Source organism: Girardinichthys multiradiatus, chromosome 5, assembly GCF_021462225.1.
Source record: "Girardinichthys multiradiatus isolate DD_20200921_A chromosome 5, DD_fGirMul_XY1, whole genome shotgun sequence".
Lineage (NCBI taxonomy): Eukaryota > Metazoa > Chordata > Actinopteri > Cyprinodontiformes > Goodeidae > Girardinichthys > Girardinichthys multiradiatus.
The window spans coordinates 7,259,353-7,278,228 of NC_061798.1; the positions used below are offsets into that span (position 1 = coordinate 7,259,353).

General features: G+C 42.5%; 1 protein-coding gene across 1 annotated transcript in view; it reads right to left on the bottom strand.

Moving 5' to 3' along the window:
* cygb2 (cytoglobin 2) overlaps positions 1-18,413 on the bottom strand; it is a 41,604-nt gene extending 23,191 nt beyond the window's left edge. The window contains exon 1 of the mRNA XM_047366163.1: positions 17,765-18,413. Within this exon, the coding sequence (XP_047222119.1) occupies positions 17,765-17,952 (188 nt within the window). The 5' untranslated portion in view covers positions 17,953-18,413. The remainder of the gene's footprint in view (positions 1-17,764) is intronic.
* Between the last annotated feature and the right edge of the window lie 463 nt (positions 18,414-18,876).

Here is an 18,876-nt window from a genome sequence, read left to right on the forward strand (position 1 = left end):
CGCCAAACTGCTCATTAACCATATTTTCAGGATCCATGGACTCCCTAGTGAGATCGTGTCTGATCGAGGACCCCAGTTCATTACTCAAGTCTGGAAGGATTTGTGCTCAGCATCAGTGCACAGGCCAAACACCTTTCTAGTTTTCACCCACAAACTAACAGTCAGTGTGAACGATTAAACCAGGGAATGGAAAACACACTCAGATGTCTCGCCAATAATCCCTCTTCCTGGAATCACCTCATTTGGGCTGAGTATGCTCATAAATCTCATGTCTTCGCAGCATCTGGTCTGTCTCCATTTCAATCCTCCTTAGGTTATCAACCATCACTGTTACCCTTATCTGTCCCAGAGATCGTCCTGCCTTCCATTCGTAACCATATACTCTGTTGTCATCGAATCTGGAATGAAACCAGAACAGCCCTCCAACATTTATCCAACCAAAATAAGCATTACGCTGACAAGAGGAGAATCCCGTCTCCCATTTACTCGCCTGGACAGGAGGTTTGGTTTTCTTCTATGAACTTTCCTCTGAAGGCTTACTATAGAAAACTGGCACTCAGATTCCCTGGCCCATTCAAAGTCAAACCCATCATCAGTCCTACCTCTGTCTGTCTCAAGCTCCCTTCTCACCTCCGTGTTCACCCCAGCATTCACGTTTCTCAAATCAAGCCAGTCCAGACCAGCTCTGTGCCCTTCAACCCTCATGGACTCCTGTCAAAGAGGTTGTGGGATAAAGTTCCTTGTTGACTGGGACGGGTATGGTCCAGAAGATCCCTCATCTCTGAGTCTGAAGCTTCCATCCCATCTACCTCCAGGAGGTTTCCGTGAAGGGGGGGATGATGTCATGCCTCAGAGCTAAGTGCAGAATTGTGCTGTGTGTGTGTGTGTGTGTGTGTGTGGCTTCTCTCTTATCTCCTCTTGCTGGGTGCGAGAGGCAGGTGCAGCCACACAGCTGAAGAACATCATGGTTTATCAAGAGGAACTTCCTAAGCAGCAGGAACCCTGAAGGAGGCATCAGATTGTTGACTCACCTGAATGGTAATCAAACCAGGAGACTAAGCTCTATCTCCCGTTCTCTGTGAACTTCTTTCTTACTCACATTTGCTGTCCTCTCTGTAGAGTGGAAAGGGACTCCAAAGACCCAGTCCTGGTTTCTCTCCGTCCATGTTCCGAGCCCGACTTTGCATTTGGCTGAAGGCACTTTACTGTGCTTCCCCAATCGAGAGTCTCCTTCTGCTTCCTGGAACCTACGAACCCAATGAAGGCACTAACCTTTCCCTCTGGATCACCTACCTAGAAGACTCCTGCCTGTCCAACCTCACTGCCCCGACCAGCAGAACCCGGATTCCCTGACGATGCCTTTGCATTTTACTGTTTATCAGTAAACCAGTTTAACTTGAACTCTGCCTCCACAATTGTTACTTGCAATATAGTAACCTGATTTGCCATTATGACACTCTGCAGTTTGAGGAATGCATTAAAAATAAAAAAACATGAAACTAACCCTTCTGTCTGGAACCTAGTCAATGTCAAAATATAGAAAATTTACTGTCCTGTTTACACAAGATTAACATCTAAAAGTTGATAAAGTATTTATGCAACTTATCAACAACAATAATACCACAACCACTGGAAGGACTTACACAGTTTTTCTCCATCATGAATCCTGCAAACAAAGGATTTTAATGACTCTTTCTCAGACTCCAACAGCACATCAGCCTTTTGGTGTTTAGGTACAACGGCATGCTTATCTCTGAACTCAACCCTTGGACAGTTTCTTGCTTAACATAAGCAAAGTAGCACCTGTTAATTTCATTTGGACCATTTAGTCTAGTGCTATTTGTTCTCCTTTGAGAACAGTTCTTTATGTTTGTCTTTATGTTGTCAACATGTTCAAGTTGTTTCATCTGTGCTGATACAGAATCTAGCTGCTCATCTTTTAACAGGAACAGAAATAAACCTGATCATGTCGCTCCATTTTTTTGGCCTCACTCAAATAATTTCTTGTCTGACAGATTTAGCTTTTTGAGATATTATTATTGGTTTTTAAAGTTCTAAATGGTCTTCATACTTCATCTAATTACTGAGGTCAAAGCACCAAATGCTTTTAGATGTTCCGAGGCCCAAACTAAAAAGAAGGGTTGATTATGCCTTTGTGGTTGCCGCTCCCACTTCATGTAATAATTTATTCATCTACGTAAAAACAGTTTAAAGATTTGAAATTCTCAAAGCGCTATTAAAGGAAAACCTGTTGTCAGCTTGGGTAGAGCGTTTTATATTTTTGTTTATGCGTGTGTATAATCATGTTTTATGGCATGATTTTACTACTTAACCGCTTGCCATTATGAATTTTAATGTAGCAGTTGTTTTTTACAGTTTTGAAACATTTTATTGCTATGCCCCTGGTTTTGTTGAGTCATTGCTGTGTAGCTACAGGTAGTGTTTTGTACAGATGTAGTCTTGCATTTGTATTATTCATAGAAATGATAAGATGAAGCAGGAAAACAGGTCTTGACTGATTTCTCTCTACAATTCTCATAAGCACTTTTTAGACAGAAGTTGTTTTATATAATAGAAAATGAAAGAAAATCTTAGACGTACAAATACATTTTCTACTAAAGTTGGGAAAACAGATGGAACCGATCTGATTCATTATCAGTATCAGACCTGATGCCTATGTAATACAAAAAAATGGGTCTCTAATCTTATAGGGGGAGCTAAAGCATCAGGGCATCATCTCATCAATATTTAAAAATGTAAAAACTTGATGCCATCAACACTTAAAAAACAGGAATATATATATATATATATATATATATATTTATATATATAGCGTGTTTTGTGATTACAACTGTGTCCAACTTGTAGTATGAGGTGCCAAGATCAGAAATAAAAGCATTGTTCAAACCATGAGATCTTATAATAAGGAATAAAAATAAGACTGAATGTGTCATTTTCGATATAGCACTGACCCACATACAGAGAACACTCAGAGGAAACAAGCTGAAAGTGTAACAGTGTTTATTTACAGTACATGAACACAGGGACATGAATGGGTAAATTCGCCAACTGAAAGAGAGGGGAAGAGAACTGGTGAAACAGGGAACGGTGTTAACGAAACAATACTTGTAAACAAGAAAGTGTCTTACTAAGTAAATGCCGTCAGGTCGCCAGGGGTAGAGGGAGTCAAAACTAGGTTATCCAGATGCTTCAGTACGAGCTGGGGAGTGAATACTGCTGAGTTCATGAGAGAGTTGAATGTTCAGGTACTTGTGTTGGAGGGTGGACAGGGTACGTCTCTGCCTTGGTTCAGGAGTCGGGAATTTCCAGGAAGCTGCCAACTTAATCCAAAACACGAAATCCAGAACGTAATCCACAAAACGTAGGTAAACTTGAGCGTCCAGGAAATCACTGGAGCCAAAGACGAAGCTCAACAAAGATAAACAAGGTTCAGGTTTCAGCCTGCAAAAAATCAAACACAATATCAGCAAAGATTCATGGAAGGAAGCATAGCTTGGGTAGTGGCTAGGTTTGTTACCACTGAAGGCAAACACTCTGGCATTGAAGTGCTGGCAGCCTCCTGCTTCAATACTCCTCAAGGCAATCAGCAGATCAGTCGCACCTGTCACCCCGTGCACCTGAGAAACTCTGGAACCATCTGAAAGCTAAAAACAAAGTGAACACAAACACACACACAAAAACCCAGAACCCTGACAGAATGATGAGCCAGAAATAAAACAACACATTATGAAACTAAATAATGTTATAATGGGATCTTTGTGTTTTTATTAGTAATACTTTTGCTTATTACAGCTCAGCAGATACAAATTATGAACTGTCATTCAAAAATACTTTTGTATCCACCCGTCACTCCATCCATCTGTTGTCTTTACCCACTCATCCTTGCAGGATAGCAGGGGTGCCTGGTCCCTGATCTCTAGTGGTCATTGAGCAAGAAGTGGGGTACACACTGGACAGGTCACCAGTCCATCACAGGGCAACACAGAGACACACATGGCGAACGACCATGCACACACACACACAGCAGGTAATTTCTCTGTAGAGGTGTTGTGTTGGAAGCAAATTTTCTATTTTAGGAAGGGTTAATCTTGTATTGAGTTGTTCATACAAAGAGTCATCACGCTACAAATTGTCATCTAAACCTATGTGTCCTGGTCAAATCTGAGTTTTACTGCTTGTGACTCCAGGATGGACTATTTACTGCTTTAGAAAACTAATTGTCTTTACCTGGGCTTCAGGTGTGAAAGAAACAACCAATCAGGAAACTCCTTACTTCCCATCACTGATGTTACCAAGCAAACAAAGTTCCACCTATACAATACAATAACAATCATATTTGCATGTGAAGTTGATTATGTATATATGCTTGGTGTATTTCTCAACACCAAACAGGTAGATTACTTGTGAGTGATTTGTTTCTTTGTTTTTACTAGAAAGACATTGAATGTATAAGGAAGAAACCCCTTTAATGTCCTTTCTAAATCTTCACTGTGTTGAGTCCTGGCACACCACAGCGTTGCCTATTTGCCCTCCATACAGATTTTATCACGACCAGAGACAGAGAACCCAAATTCAGCCAAACACAAAGTGATAAGTAAAAAGGTTTATTCAGTAACTCAGGATCAGAAAGCAGGAGAACAGCAGTCAGCTTCCAGGAACCACTGAGGACAGAGAGACTAGTTAGTGGCTGAATAAAACTCAGGATTTGCAAACAGTTAGATAAAGCCACTAACCTTCTCAGTCTGGGAATGAGGCACAGAATCCAGAGGAGGAAGTGATCCAGACAGTTAATGAGGAATCGTCCAAAAGACTGAAGTCGGATTGCCGACTGATCCAAATCCTCCGGGGAATCAGCTAAAACTGTGACAGGAACACAGAGAGCTGTGATTGTCCTCTTGACAATAATTCCAGGTGGACTTGAGAGCCAGGCGGGTTCAGGCTGAATAAACCAGTGGCATGGTTTATTCAGAAATCCAATCCGTCAGACAAGGAGCAGGCAGGCAGGCAAAATCCGCGAGACAAGGCAAGGTCAGAGAACAAGATCAGTCAGGAAGGAACGCTGGATAACTACTCACAAATGTTTTTGAAAATCTGGCACCGTCTGCCTGTCAGAGGGCTGTATATAAACTGCAGCTCCACAGGTGTGTGCTGCTGCGCAATCACCGTCATGCCAGACAGGTGAAGCAGATGAGTTGACTGCATGAGTGAGAGCAGAGCAGGCAGACGGGCCAGAATCATAACAGTACCCCCTCCTCAAGGTCCGGCTCCGGACGGACACTGAGGCTGATCAGGATGGAGGCGGTGGAAATCCCGGATGAGGGTTTTGTCCACGATGAATCGTGCAGGAATCCAGGACCTCTCCTCAGGACCATAGCCCTCCCAGTCCACCAGGTAATGTATGCCACGTCCCTGTCATCTAGACCTGATGATGCGGCGGACAGCGTAGACTGGGCCATCAGCAAGAAGCCGGGCGGGTGGAGGGGGCCCGGAGGTGGGCTTGAGACGGGACACCACACAGGGCTTGATCAGGGACATGTGGAAGGTAGGGTGAACTTTCATGGCACGAGGCAGACTTAAACGAACAGCCACAGGATTGATGATCTTGGATATGGGAAAGGGTCCCACAAAACGAGGTGCCAGCTTACGGGAGTCAACCAAGAGCGGGAGGTCCTTGGTGGACAGCCAAACCTTCTGTTCCACCTGGTAGCTTGGAGCAGGGACTCTCCGACGATTTGCTGTGTGTGCCTGCACCTCCGACATCCTGATCATGGACCTTCTTGCCTTTCTCCAGATGCGCTGACATCTTAGGGCCGCTGCCTGAGCAGAAGGAACCTCAGCTTCTTTCTCCTGGACTGTGAACAAGGGTGGCTGAAAACCAAACAACTTGGAGAGGGGATAACCCCATGGCACTGGCCGGGAGGGTGTTGGCAGCATATTCAACCAAGGGTACATTTTGAGACCATTTTGATGCATCCGACTCACACAGTGCGCGCAGTTTGGTCTCCACCTCCTGGTTGACCCTCTCAGTCGGTCCATCTGACTGTGGGTGAAATCCTGAGGACAAACTAACTGTAATCCCCAGCAAAGACCAAAACTCTTTCCAGAGACATGACACGAACTGGGGCCCTCTGTCCGAGACAATGTCTGTGGGCATGCTGTGAAGGCGAAAAACCTCACCTGCCAGAATGTCCATTTCCTTGGCTGAAGGCAACTTCTTGAGAGGGACAAGGTGAACAATCTTAGAAAACCTGTCGATGACAGTTAGCAGAACTGTGAAGCCATTAGAAACTGGCAAACCCGTCACGAAGTCCATGGCTATGTGTGACCAAGGACGAGGAGGAACAGGTAGTGGATGTAAGAGTCCAGCAGGAGGACGACGAGAAGACTTGGCTTGGGAACATTGAGTACAGGCCGTGACGCAATCTGTAACATCTTTGACAAGAGATGGCCACCAAAACTGAGTGCGGACCATCTGCAACGTCCTGCTGATACCAGGATGACAGAACAGACTTGAGTTATGGCACGAATTAAGTACCTTGGGTACAAGGCACTCCGGGACAAAACACCGGTCAGGTGGGCATGAAGTTGGGCATCTCTAACTTCTCCTTCCAATTCCAACATGGTGACAGAGAGTCTCACTGATTCTGGGAGAATAAACTCATTCTCCCCAGAGGCCTGTGACTCGGAGGGTTCCTGTATTCTGGACAGGGCATCCGGTTTGCCATTTTTAACTCCAGGTCTGAAAAACAGAGAAATTGAATTTTCCAAAAAATAAAGCCCACCTTGCCTGCCTGGCATTAAGGCACTTCGCAGATCTGAGGTACTCCAGGTTCTTATGATCTGTCCAAACAAGAAATGGTTCCTTAGCCCCCTCTAGCCAATGCCTCCTCTCCTCGAGAGCCAACTTGACTGCCAACAGTTCTCTGTCCCAAGCAGAGTGCAATTATGATGTGGGGTACCAAGTCATAGAAAAGAAGGCACATGGGTAAATACAATCATCAGAACCTCTTTGGCTTAGGACTGCTCCAACCCCAGTGTTTGAGGCATCAACCTCCACTATGAACTATTTATCAGAGTTAGGGGACCGTAGAACAGGAGCAGATGTAAATAAACCTTTGAGCTTAACAAAGGCTCTTTAGGCCATCTCGTTCCATGCAAACTTGGTCTTAGATGAAGTGAGAGCATTGAGAGGGGCTGCTACAAGGCTATAATTTCTGATGAAACGTCTGTAAAAATTAGCAAACCCCAGAAACCTTTGAAGTTGTTTGCGATCGGTAGGAGAAGGCCATTCCAAGACCGCTTTGACTTGGAGGGATCCACAATGACTTTGTCTGGAGAAATGATAAATCCTAGGAATTAAGTGGTGGTGGTGTGAAACTCACTTTTCAGCTTTGACAAACAGATGATTTTGAAGAAGACGGAGGAGAACGGCCCGAACATGACTTCTGTGAGTTTCCAGATCCTGGGAATAATTCAGAATGTCGTCAAGGTAAACAAAAACAAATTGCCCAACAATGTCCCTCAGGATATCATTCACCAATGCCTGAAAAACTGCAGGAACATTGGTTAAACCAAAAGGCATTACACAGTACTCAGTGACCATTGGGAGTGTTAAATGCCATCTTCCATTTGTCCCCCTCCTTGATGCGGACAAGGTGGTACGCGTTTCTTAAGTCTAGCGTGGAGAAAAACTTGGCGCCTTGAATCTGGTCAAAAGCAGTGTTCATGAGTGGTAGAGGGTATCGATTCTTGATGGTGATGTCATTTAGTCCCCTGTAGTTGATGCATGGTCTCAAGGAACCATCCTTGTTCCCCACAAAGAAGAAGCCTGCCCCTGCTGGAGAAGAAGAGGGTCTGATTATACCAACCTTTACTGATTCATTGACGTATTTCCTCATGGCTTGGTTCTCTGGTCCAGACAATGAATACAATCGACCCCTAGGGGGAGATGTGCCAGGTAGGAGCTCAATGGCACAGTCATAGGGTCTGTGAGGTGGAAGTGCCGTGGCTCTGGACTTGTTGAAAACCTTCTTAAAAGCATGATATTCGGGAGGCACCTTAGACAAATCGGGGTATGTCTCCTTAATGTAATTTTCCAGAATATTATCTGCGGTGGCAGAAGACAAACACGTGCCTGAGCAGGACTTAGCCCAGCCCAAAATCTCTTTGCTTGCCAGTCAATGTGGGAGTTGTGCTTTTGTAACCAGGAGGCCCCTAAAACAATGGGTAGTTTAGGCGAGTTGATGATCCTGAAAGTCACTTCATCCAAATGGTTGCCCCCCAGAGTGAGTTTGATTACCTCTGTTTTGTAGTGTGAACTGTTGATACTATGACCATCCAAAGCCAGGACATTATGGGTGTCAGCCGTGGGAAGGAGCTTGATGTCATGGTCCCTGACAAACGACTCATCCATAAATTCTGTTTTCGCCCCCAAGTCAATGAACACTGACACCTGATGAGAAGTAGAAGACACTTGAATGGTTGCAGAAAATGAGCATGAGGAGACAGATAGTTGGCTATGGCTCAGTAGAGTTCTCCTCACCTCTACTTAGCCTCGGCTTTTAACAGACACCTGAAGGCAACATGACCCTGTCCACCACAATAAAAACACAAGTTATTCTTCCTACGTCGATCGTGCTCCTCCACAGAAATCTTTGAACGACCCAACTGCATGAGCTCATGGTCATAACGGTGATCAGAAGGGGGTGGAAGACCCTTGGGTTCAAGGTGGGGAACAGGACTGTGAGCTGAAGAGGATTTAACCTCCTTATGACGCCTCTCCCTCCTCTTTCTGTGAGCCGTGAATCAATGCGGGTTGCCAGGTCCTCAAGTTGGTGAAGGGAAGCAGGGTAGTCCCGGGTAGCCAGTTCATCCTTGATGTTCTCATTAAGACCTTGCATGAAAGCATCCATTTGAGCATGTTCATTCCAAAAACTGTCAGCTGCCAACAAATGAAAGTCAATGATATATGTTGTGACACTTCTCTCTCCCTGTTTTATGGAGAGTAAACCTTTGGCAGCTTCACGACTGGGAAGAACAGGGTCAAAAACCCTGATAAGCTCCTTGGAGAATGCAGCATAAGAAGCACACATGAACCATTCTGCCACTCAGCATTGCTTAGCCTTTCCAGAGAGCAGGGAAATGACAAATGCCACCTTAGAGCACTCAGAAGGGAACGAAGAAGGCTGAAGCGCAAAATGAATCTCACATTGAGTAAGAAAAGCACGGCACTGGTCAGGATCTCCCTTAAACAGTTCAGGAGGCATGAGTCTAGGCTCTCTTACCACAGCAGAAAGATCAGGAACTCTGGGGAAAACTGGCTGTGAGGGCGCTGGCGTGTAGGCAGGAGTCATGGAGCACAACATAGAAATTATTTCCCTCATGCCGGAATCTAGACGGGCAATAGAGTGATCAACATTAGCGCACCACTGCTGTGCTGGCAATGGGTCCATCTTTTGGCCAGATTTTACTATCAAGACCAGAGACAGAGAACCCAAATTCAGCCAAACACAAAGTGATAAGTAAAAAGGTTTATTCAATAACTCAGGATCAGAAAGCAGGAGAACAGCAGTCTGCTTCCAGGAACCACTGAGAACAGAGAGACTAGTTAGCGGCTGAATAAAACTCAGGATTTGCAAGGAGTTAGATAAAGCCGCTATACTTCACAGTCTGGGGATGAGGCACAGAATCCAGAGGAGGAAGTGATCCAGACAGTTAATGAGGAATCGTTCAACAGACTGAAGTCGGATTGCCGACTGATCCAAATCCTCCGGGGAATCAGCTGAAACTGTGACAGGAACACAGAGAGCTGTGATTGTCCTCTTGACAATAATTCCAGGTGGACTTGAGAGCCAGGCGGGCTCAGGCTGAATAAACCAGTGGCTAGACTGAGGCGTAAATCCAGGGATAGAAACAGAGTCGAATTTCAGGGCCAGAGGTGTCAGACAAGGGGCAGGCAGAGGCAGAAAACCAGAGGCAGAAAACAGAGTCGAAATCCAGAAATCCAATCCGTCAGACAAGGAGCAGGCAGGTAGGCAAAATCCGTGAGGCAAGGCAATGTCAGAGAACAAGATCAGTCAGGAAGGAACGCTGGATAACTATTCAAATGTTTTTGAAAATCTGGCACCGTCTGCCTGTCAGAGGGCTGTATATAAACTGCAGCTCCACAAGTGTGTGGCATGACGGTGATTGCGCAGCAGCGCAGCAACAGACAGGTGAAAGCAGATGAGTTGATTGCAGGAGTGAGAGCAGAGCAGGCAGACAGGCCAGAATCATAACAGATTTTTTCTGTAGATTTTTTCCTTATGCCTCTATGTTTTAGAATATTAAACAACTTTTATTATTAGACAAAGATAACCTTTGTAAATAAAAAAAAAACAATTTCAAATGATTATTTGATTTTTTAAGGGACAAAACCTATCCAAACCAACCTGACCCAATGTGAAAAGGTAATTGCCCTTTAAACCTAAGTGGTCATTCCACCTCGAGGAAAAAGCTGGCATCAAGGGTTTGCGTTACCTGGCAATAAATATCTTAGATTGTAGTGGATGAAGGAATTTTTGTTTGCAGAATTCATTGCAGTTTTGAAAAGCTGTTTATCCCTTAATAAATAAAATCATTTGAAAACTGCATTTTGTGATTCCTCAAGTTATCCTTATCTGAAATAAAATTTCTTTGATGAAAAAAAATTGATTTCTTTCTATTTACTGTGATGAGAATCTGTACAACCTTTACTTTTTAGTTGTTATATTTCTGTGGTAAGTCTAAAATTTAAAATTCATATATATATATATATATATATATATATATATATACATAAATTACAAAAAATTGTGTTTTATATAAATATAATAATAATATATCATTTGTATATAAAATACAAAAAAATGTTGTGTTGGAACAGCACAACATTAACATTACTCCCATTCGTGTCAGTTTATTATGAAGCCATAGTCAATACCCAGCAGTTCCAAAGTTGTTGGAGTTTAATTGGAGATATTTCAATCGATCCAACCTTATTATTTAATCCTTTTTCATACAGTCAGGTGTAACACAAAAGTCTTTATCGAGGTTAAAAGGAAGGATTAAAAGTGCGGGAAATTCAATTAACTGTAGAAGATGAGGAACGGTGGAAACCTAATCATATTGATTAGCAAGGAAACACTGGAGATCTAGGTATATCTTATAAGGACAAAAAAAAGTAAAAACAATAACGTTTAAACCGTTTATATTAAAAATCAAAACACAAATAGCAGGATTTTTAGAGCTGTCTAAAATGGACAGCTAACCGATGCAGAGACTTTAAAACTGGTGTTATGTCCTTGTCTGAGTCTTGTAAAGATCTGGCAGCTGAGTTCTGATGTTGCTGTAATGTCTATGAATATTTGAAAGACAAGAGGAAAATAGTCTGGAAAATAGAAACAGAAGGAGAATGTTAATGTTAATGGTGTCCATATATTTGCATGATTAAATATATTATGCAACTAATTAATTTGCCCTAATTGAGTTTTCCAATGCAACCTATCTGCCAGTCTTTTAGCTCATTATGTGCACTGTTTCTTTTTAAAAAGCATTATTATTGCAGCATGTAACCACTTTCAGGTCCTGAATTGGGTAAGGTGCTTGGCTGATCTGATAGAATTAATTTAGTAATAATGGTGCCAAAGCAAAGTTTTAATGAACAATGATCTCACTTTTTCTTTAAAGCATAAAAACCTGGGAAAAAAAGAAAAAAATACATTGAATGAAATTACAGAAGAGCCAACGGATAAAGAGTCATGAAAGAAGGCGCTACGGTGCCAATGCCTGCTGTCATACACAGATAAGAGCGCAAGACACAAACACCAATGTACACACACACAGACACACACACAGGCACACAAAAGATGCTCTTTGCCCCTTCTATTCATTCACTCAGGGATTCTCATCAACTCAAACCGAAAATCAGTTTGGCTCAATGCCATCAGTTTCCTTGGTGACGACTCGCTGTCCATTTTAACTGGTCCTTTGGGCCTTGATTATTGTGACACTACAATAGTTTAGCAGAGGACATTCAAACTGTTCAAATTTGTACTTTCTATATAAAAAGCCAACAGGAAACACACACTATAAAACTAAAGAGACAGACAGGACCGATAAAAATTAACAATTAAAAGACAAATAAGCAATGTGTATTCTGAGCATGAATTTTAGTCAAGAAAAATGTTAAATCCACTGTGCTGGTAACAGTGGGTGCACAATTTGGGTGTGTGTGTGTGTGTGTGTGTGTGTGTGTGTGTGTGTGTGTGTTCCTGTCTTGGCATCACCCAACATCTTGTCTAAGCTGTGTTTCTGTATAGTATTCATATATTCATGAAGCCTGTGGGTGTGACCTATTGCTTAGAATCTACCTTTTCCTTGGATAACCAGAAAAAGCTTTCATCAATACATCCTTGTCATCTCTATTTTCATATTAAGATCATTTTAAAAATCTCAATTATCTCTATATCCTGTTTAATGTTTTGAAGTTGAGAGCCTTTATTATGTTTTTAGTTTTTGGTCTTGTCTCAAACCAGGCTTTCATCACACATTACAACAGCTGTTTACTGTCAGAGTCTGAGTCTGTGTGTGTTGGTGTATGTGCTGGTGTGTGTGTGTGTGTGTTTTTGGTGTACTTGTCTGCATAACCATTTAGTGTTTCACAGTTGGTGCTGGACTTCTCAGGTGTGCTGGATGACAGGTGTTTTCTATCTGCTGATTGCATGGAGGAGTACTTAAGCAGGAGGCTGCCAGCATTTCAACGCCAGAGTGTTTGCCTTAGTGGTAACAAGCTCAGCCTCTACTGAGTTTTCCGGCTTCGTTCATGTGCTTCTAGTAACTTTGTATTTTGCTCCTTCGCAGGTTTTTACCTTGCTGAGTTCCGACTTCATTCCAGAGTTTCTCTGAGCATCTGGATAATCAACTACTGAGTTTCGGATCTACCTTCTTGTGGATTTCTCTGTACCTTTTGGACACGGACCATGCTGGCGACTTCCCGTTTCCTTCAACTCCAGGACCAAGGCATAAGCGTACCCTATTCCATCCTCCATCACAAGTATCGGCACCTGAGCTCCATTTGGTTGGCACCAAGACCACAACTAAAAGACAACTGAACAATCTCTCTTCACAAGTTAAGACTCTGGATCTCTCTACCCTGGCGGTTCAAGCTACAGCAATTTAGTAAGCCATTTCTCAGATCTAAGTAATCGGTTGCTTCATATTATTCGTTTATTCACCAGTCCATTCTTCTTCCTTCCCGTACAGTTGGTGTTTCCAGTCCTCGTCCCTGATTACTTTGCTGACAATAAAATCCGTAAAACTTTTACTTCTGAGTGTTCTCTGTATGTGGGTCCAACCTGTACTGAAAATAACATTTACATTGTATCATTGTCAAGTATTCATTCCTCGTTGGTTCATTTTTCACCAAATGTTTGTATTTTATTTTGAAATATGGTGGTAAGGTTTCATAGCACTTCATTCAATAGTTTAAAGTGCAATCTGGTTCTGTTATGGGGGTAATTATTTCTTTGCATTAAACATCATGTGCAGCAGACCTTGCAGCTTGAAGGTATGACACTGTTGTCTACATATGTTTAACAAATCAACCAGATTTGCAAAAATTCCAAGAGGGTTGTGCCATTGCTCTATGGTGCATAGTGGTGGAATGATTGAAATTCATTTGATTTTGCTGCCTAGGCATGCCCGAAGCAGACCAATGGCTCTGTGGTTCGGTCAGGCGTGGCATTGTGCAGGCAGACTGCAGAATTAATTTGATTCTGTGGGGTACTTTGTTATCCCTAGATAAACTATTTTTATTGTAGTGTTCAACTGGTTTATACAGATTCTCTCAAGAAGAAACTAAACAACCCATGGGAGAAAAAACCTTGAAGACTTTTGGAGGAATGTAGACAGTAGGGGCAGGAGTAGGGGTGGGGGTCTATGTTGCATGTTTAGTTTTAGCAAATATTACCTTTGCCATTTTTTACTGTACTTCTTAAATAATTACAAACATGTAATTAACCATTATGATCCATTACTTTGTATTTCCTATGGTGTAAGTGTGACACAGAGGCCCATTTGTCTAAACCACTGTTTAAAATGGTAAAGACAAAGGAACATGCCGCTCAAGTAAGGCAGATGTTAGGTGACGGTAATAATTTAGAAAAGAATACAAGAAAATTGTTACCTGGCTAAACTTGGCCATATCAACAGTTACAGCAATGATCAGTGAGGAAGATGGTGAAAGATGTCAGTCAGTCATTTTCTACAGCTTCTTCACTGGGAAGCTGGTGCCTATATCCAGCAGTCTATGGGCAGGAGGCAGGGTACACCCTGGACAGGTTGCCAGTCCATCGCAGGGCAACAAACAACCATGCACACACTCATTCACACACCAATTTAGAGAAACCAATTAACTCTTTGGACTGTGGGAGGAAGCCAGAGTACCCAGAGAGAACCCACCGATGCACAGTGTTATGATTTGGGGTTGTTTGGTTTCTGCTTTTTTCTTATATTTCTCACAGTTTTGAATCATGCTTCTGTTTATTTTCCTGGTTTATGCTTTAGTTTCATGTTTTTCTAGTTTCTGTTTGTTTGTATTCAAGAGTCTGTTTTTGCTCCAGCCACGTTTTTTTCTGTCTGTCAATTATCTTTATTCGGTTCACCTGCCCCAAGCTAATCTGTCTCCTTTCTCCACCTGGTTCACACTCTATATATACACACCTGTTCAGTTATTCATCTTGAAAATATTTTCAGATCATGTCACTTGTGTCCTGTTGTTTATGCTAAGCCTGTCTTGCCAGCCTGCCCATGTCTGTTTTTGCCTGCCCGTTTATTGTTTTGGTTCCTGCCTCTTCTTTTGAATGAGTTTTTTGTTTATTAAATAATTTCTTCACTTACCGTCATGCTGCCTGCTCGTCTGCATTCTGGGGTCCTCCATTGCTCAAGTCCTAACAAAGAGAGAACATGCAAACTCTATGCAGAAAGACCCCCAGCCAAGAGTCGAACCCAGGACCTTCTTGCTGCAAAGTAACAGTGCTACCAACTGCACCACCGTGCAGCCCGGTGAATTATGTAGAAAGACTAACATAAAAACCTCTTCTTTCTTAGAAATTCATAAAAGAGTTACATATTTAACTCAAAAGTCTCCATAACAACTAATTAAGTATGAGAGATCCTACAAGTTCAGGGTGATCCATGTACCTTTCAGTTATTCGTCACAGTACTTATTTTGGAAATATCTACCTTACATTTAAGTGATATAATAGTCTTGATCTAATTTTATTTGGCAATTCTGGATATAAAGAACTTTGACCCTCTACAAATGTCTATTGTTCCTGAGTTTGAACTAAAAGTTAAAGGACTCATTTTATCAAAATGATGTACAGTCTACTTAAGTACACAGAAGGACTTTTGACAAAAACACATTCATAGCAGTGATCAGATCATTGTATTCTCCTTTTTTTGCAAGAGCAATTTTCTCTGGCTGAATGGAGCATAATGAAGCCCTGCTCCTACCCAACAGAAGAAGGCTACAGCATTTTTCTCATACTTACAGAAAATACAAATTCAACTATTTTGGAAAGATTTTGCCTCATGAAAAACACAAACCGTTAATGTGTGGAAACAGTTCCATCCATCAATGTTATTATGTAAAGCTGCTTTTAGAAGTAAACTTTACAAGCTATTTTGAATAAATGCAAATTGATAATTTTCCAATCATTGTCCTCCAACATCAGATGGTGAGAACAACAGGTCCAGTAGTGAAACCCAGACATTCCTCTCTATAGCTCATTTTGGAAGACCTCAAGGTTTTAAGAGCCCGGAAGGGAAATGCGGTCCCTCCCGCAGGTTTAGGGCTCTGCCTCGGCATCTTCTCCTAGTGGGGTGTGTCACCAAAAAACTCCAAAGAGATGCACCTGACAAGCCATCCTGATCAGATGCCCAAACCACCTCAACTTATTATTCAATGCAGAGGAGCAGCAGCTCTACTCTCAGCCCCTACCAGAGGACTGAACTCCACCCATACAGAGGATTCTAATTTGAGCTGCTTTAATCCAGGATCTTGTTCTTCCGCTCAGGTTGTTTATCAGGTATCAGTAGATCTGACAGTATGACATCAGTATGTGAGTTTTTGGACAGATACTTAATAGCAACTTTTTTTAAACCCAAACATTTAAAAACTCATAAAACTCATTAAAACTGATTAAAAAAATACCATTTGAAATTTTCTTTAAAATCAGTCAGTCAGTCATTTTCTACCGCTTATTCCATAGAGGGTTGCAGGGAAGCTGGTGCCTATCTCCAGCAGTCTATGGGCAAGAGGCGGGGTACACCCTGGACAGGTCGCCAATCCATTGCAGGGCAACACACATACAACCATTGCACACACTCATTCATACACCTAAGGGCAATTTAGAGTGACCAATTAACCTAACTGGCATGTCTTTGGACAGTGGGAGGAAGCCGGAGTACCCGGTGAGAACCCACGCATGCACAGGGAGAACATGCAAACTCCATGCAGAAAGACCCCTGGATGGGAATTGAACCCAGGACCTTCTTGCTGCAAGGCAACAGTGCTACCAACTGCGCCACTTTTCTTTAAAATGTAATAAGAAATGTATTTCTGCTGAGTAATAAATTACGACACCCCCACATTTATTCCCACTTAAAATGGTTAAAATCACACACATGTGTACCACATCAGGTGCACAATATTAGAACAACATTACCAAGCACAATGTAGGAGGTTTGACCTGTTTAAACATCAGACATTTAGCTTGATGTGCTTCAGACTGCTGAGAGTGAACACCATGGTGAGATCCAAAGAGCTGCTTGAGGCTTTCAGAAAGAAGATTGTAGCAGCTTATGAGTTTGGTAAAGGGATTCAAACAGGTATCAAAAGAATTTGGAATCATTTCAAGCAACTTCACCCAGAGAGTAGATCGCAAGAACAGGGGAAGTGTTTGGCATAAACCAAACACAGCATCCCAGAAAAGAAAACCCATAGCAACTGTATATCATGGAAGTGGGGATGTCATGGTATGGGGATGTTTTGTCTCAACAAGACCTGGCCAGTTCCCCATTACATAATCCTACATGAACTCTAGTACCAGAGGGTGTTTAAGAAAAATATGAGATGTTACATTAGATGTTAGGGGGTAGGGTGCCTTAACTTTTTCTGTAGTCACAAAAACATTTTTGTTAATGTTTTTTTAATTTATTGAGTTAAACAAGACTAAGCTCTGGTGTTTAATTTCAATTGAATCACTTTCTTTTACAGAGATAAATATAGAACTATATTATAGGCTTCAATATGTGGATATTTCTTAATAAAGATGTGAATATTTAATGGGTGTCCACATTACAAACTTTTTGGGGCTATTTTTAATCGTGGAATTTGAAAACGTGCAGATTCTTTATGTGACTCTGTTCTTCATTTTAATTATAAAGACTTCATAATGTCTGATGCACAAGAAAAATGCTGTTAAAATCTGAACGGGATTTAAGATTACTGTATCCTCTGCGCTCCTATTCCCATTAAGGCTCATCTGCAACTTATACTTCCAAGTTCGAACAGCACAAAGCCTGAAGTAGTTGGATAGTCAAAAGGACTGTTTAAAACTAAAGTTATTACTCTATTTGTAAAGTGTTGTTCACACATCTTTTCATCTTTATTTTTTTTAAAACAAATGTTGGTTTTACTTACAAAGACACAGTCACTCACCGGATGAGCACAGACACTCCCACATCTTCACAGTTCTTGTAGACATGGCCCCACGTGTCCTGGATGATCTCCCTTTCTGAATCAGACAGGGGCTCTGTGCGCTCCGGACGATCCTCGCAGTCTCCCCTGTGCCCCCCCAGCAGTTGTGGAGGTGGCGGAGGCAGTGGGGGAGAATCCCTCCGAGACATCCTCCTGCGGCGCAGAAGCCCGGAGTCTCCAAGCAGCGCCCGGGGGAGGTAGGGAGCCAGGGAGGGGGGGAGGGAGATGGAGAGCTGAGACCCCACGGCGGGAGCTGGGAGGAGAGTTGGGGTGAGAAGAAGGAGCAAAAGAGATGAAGAGAAGGAGGAGGAGGAAATGGAGAAGCAAGGAGCCAGAGAGAGCTCACAGACAAGGAGAGGAAGGAGAAAAAGAGGCTCCTGATCTTCCAGCTGCCACCCAAGCAGCTCTGACTCCCAACTCTCCCACACTGGTCGTCTCTCCAACTAACTTAATTCTTCCACTTATCTCAGAAGCCCTCTTCTCTCTTTCCTGTCTCCCTGCGTCCCTCAGTGAGGGAGCTGCTTGTCAGTGGTGCTGATGTTGCTCTCCCGTCACTTATCCTCTGCCTATGATCCCCCGCTCCTGCTGAAGGAGGCTGTGGTGTGTTTGTTGGAAGGACCTGATGGAATGAGAACAGGGTTGGGAAGAAAACAGAGAGAGACAGAGGGGTGGGGAAAACTGGCGATGAAAAAAAGGAGAGGGAGACAGCATCCCTGGGTTGCCAGGGTCCCTGGCAACACTCTGCTCCCCCAGTGCACACATTCATGGAACATGACCACATATTGACATATCCAGCCACTGCGGATTCAGGTGTTTATATGGGTCTATCTGTTACAAAGACATGAAAACTAATGTTTTGAGAGCATTCTTGTTAGAATGTGCATATTAGCTTTAATACAGATGTCTCCAGCATAGTTTCTATTTTTGTATCGACTCATTGTAAAACTCTGAGAATTTATGTTTTTTTTTTTTTTTTTTGTCATGTTACAACTTCAAAATTCATCATCATCATTTTTATTGAACTTTTAGGTGATGCATTTTAGTCCATTATTGTGCAGTAAAATTGAATGGAT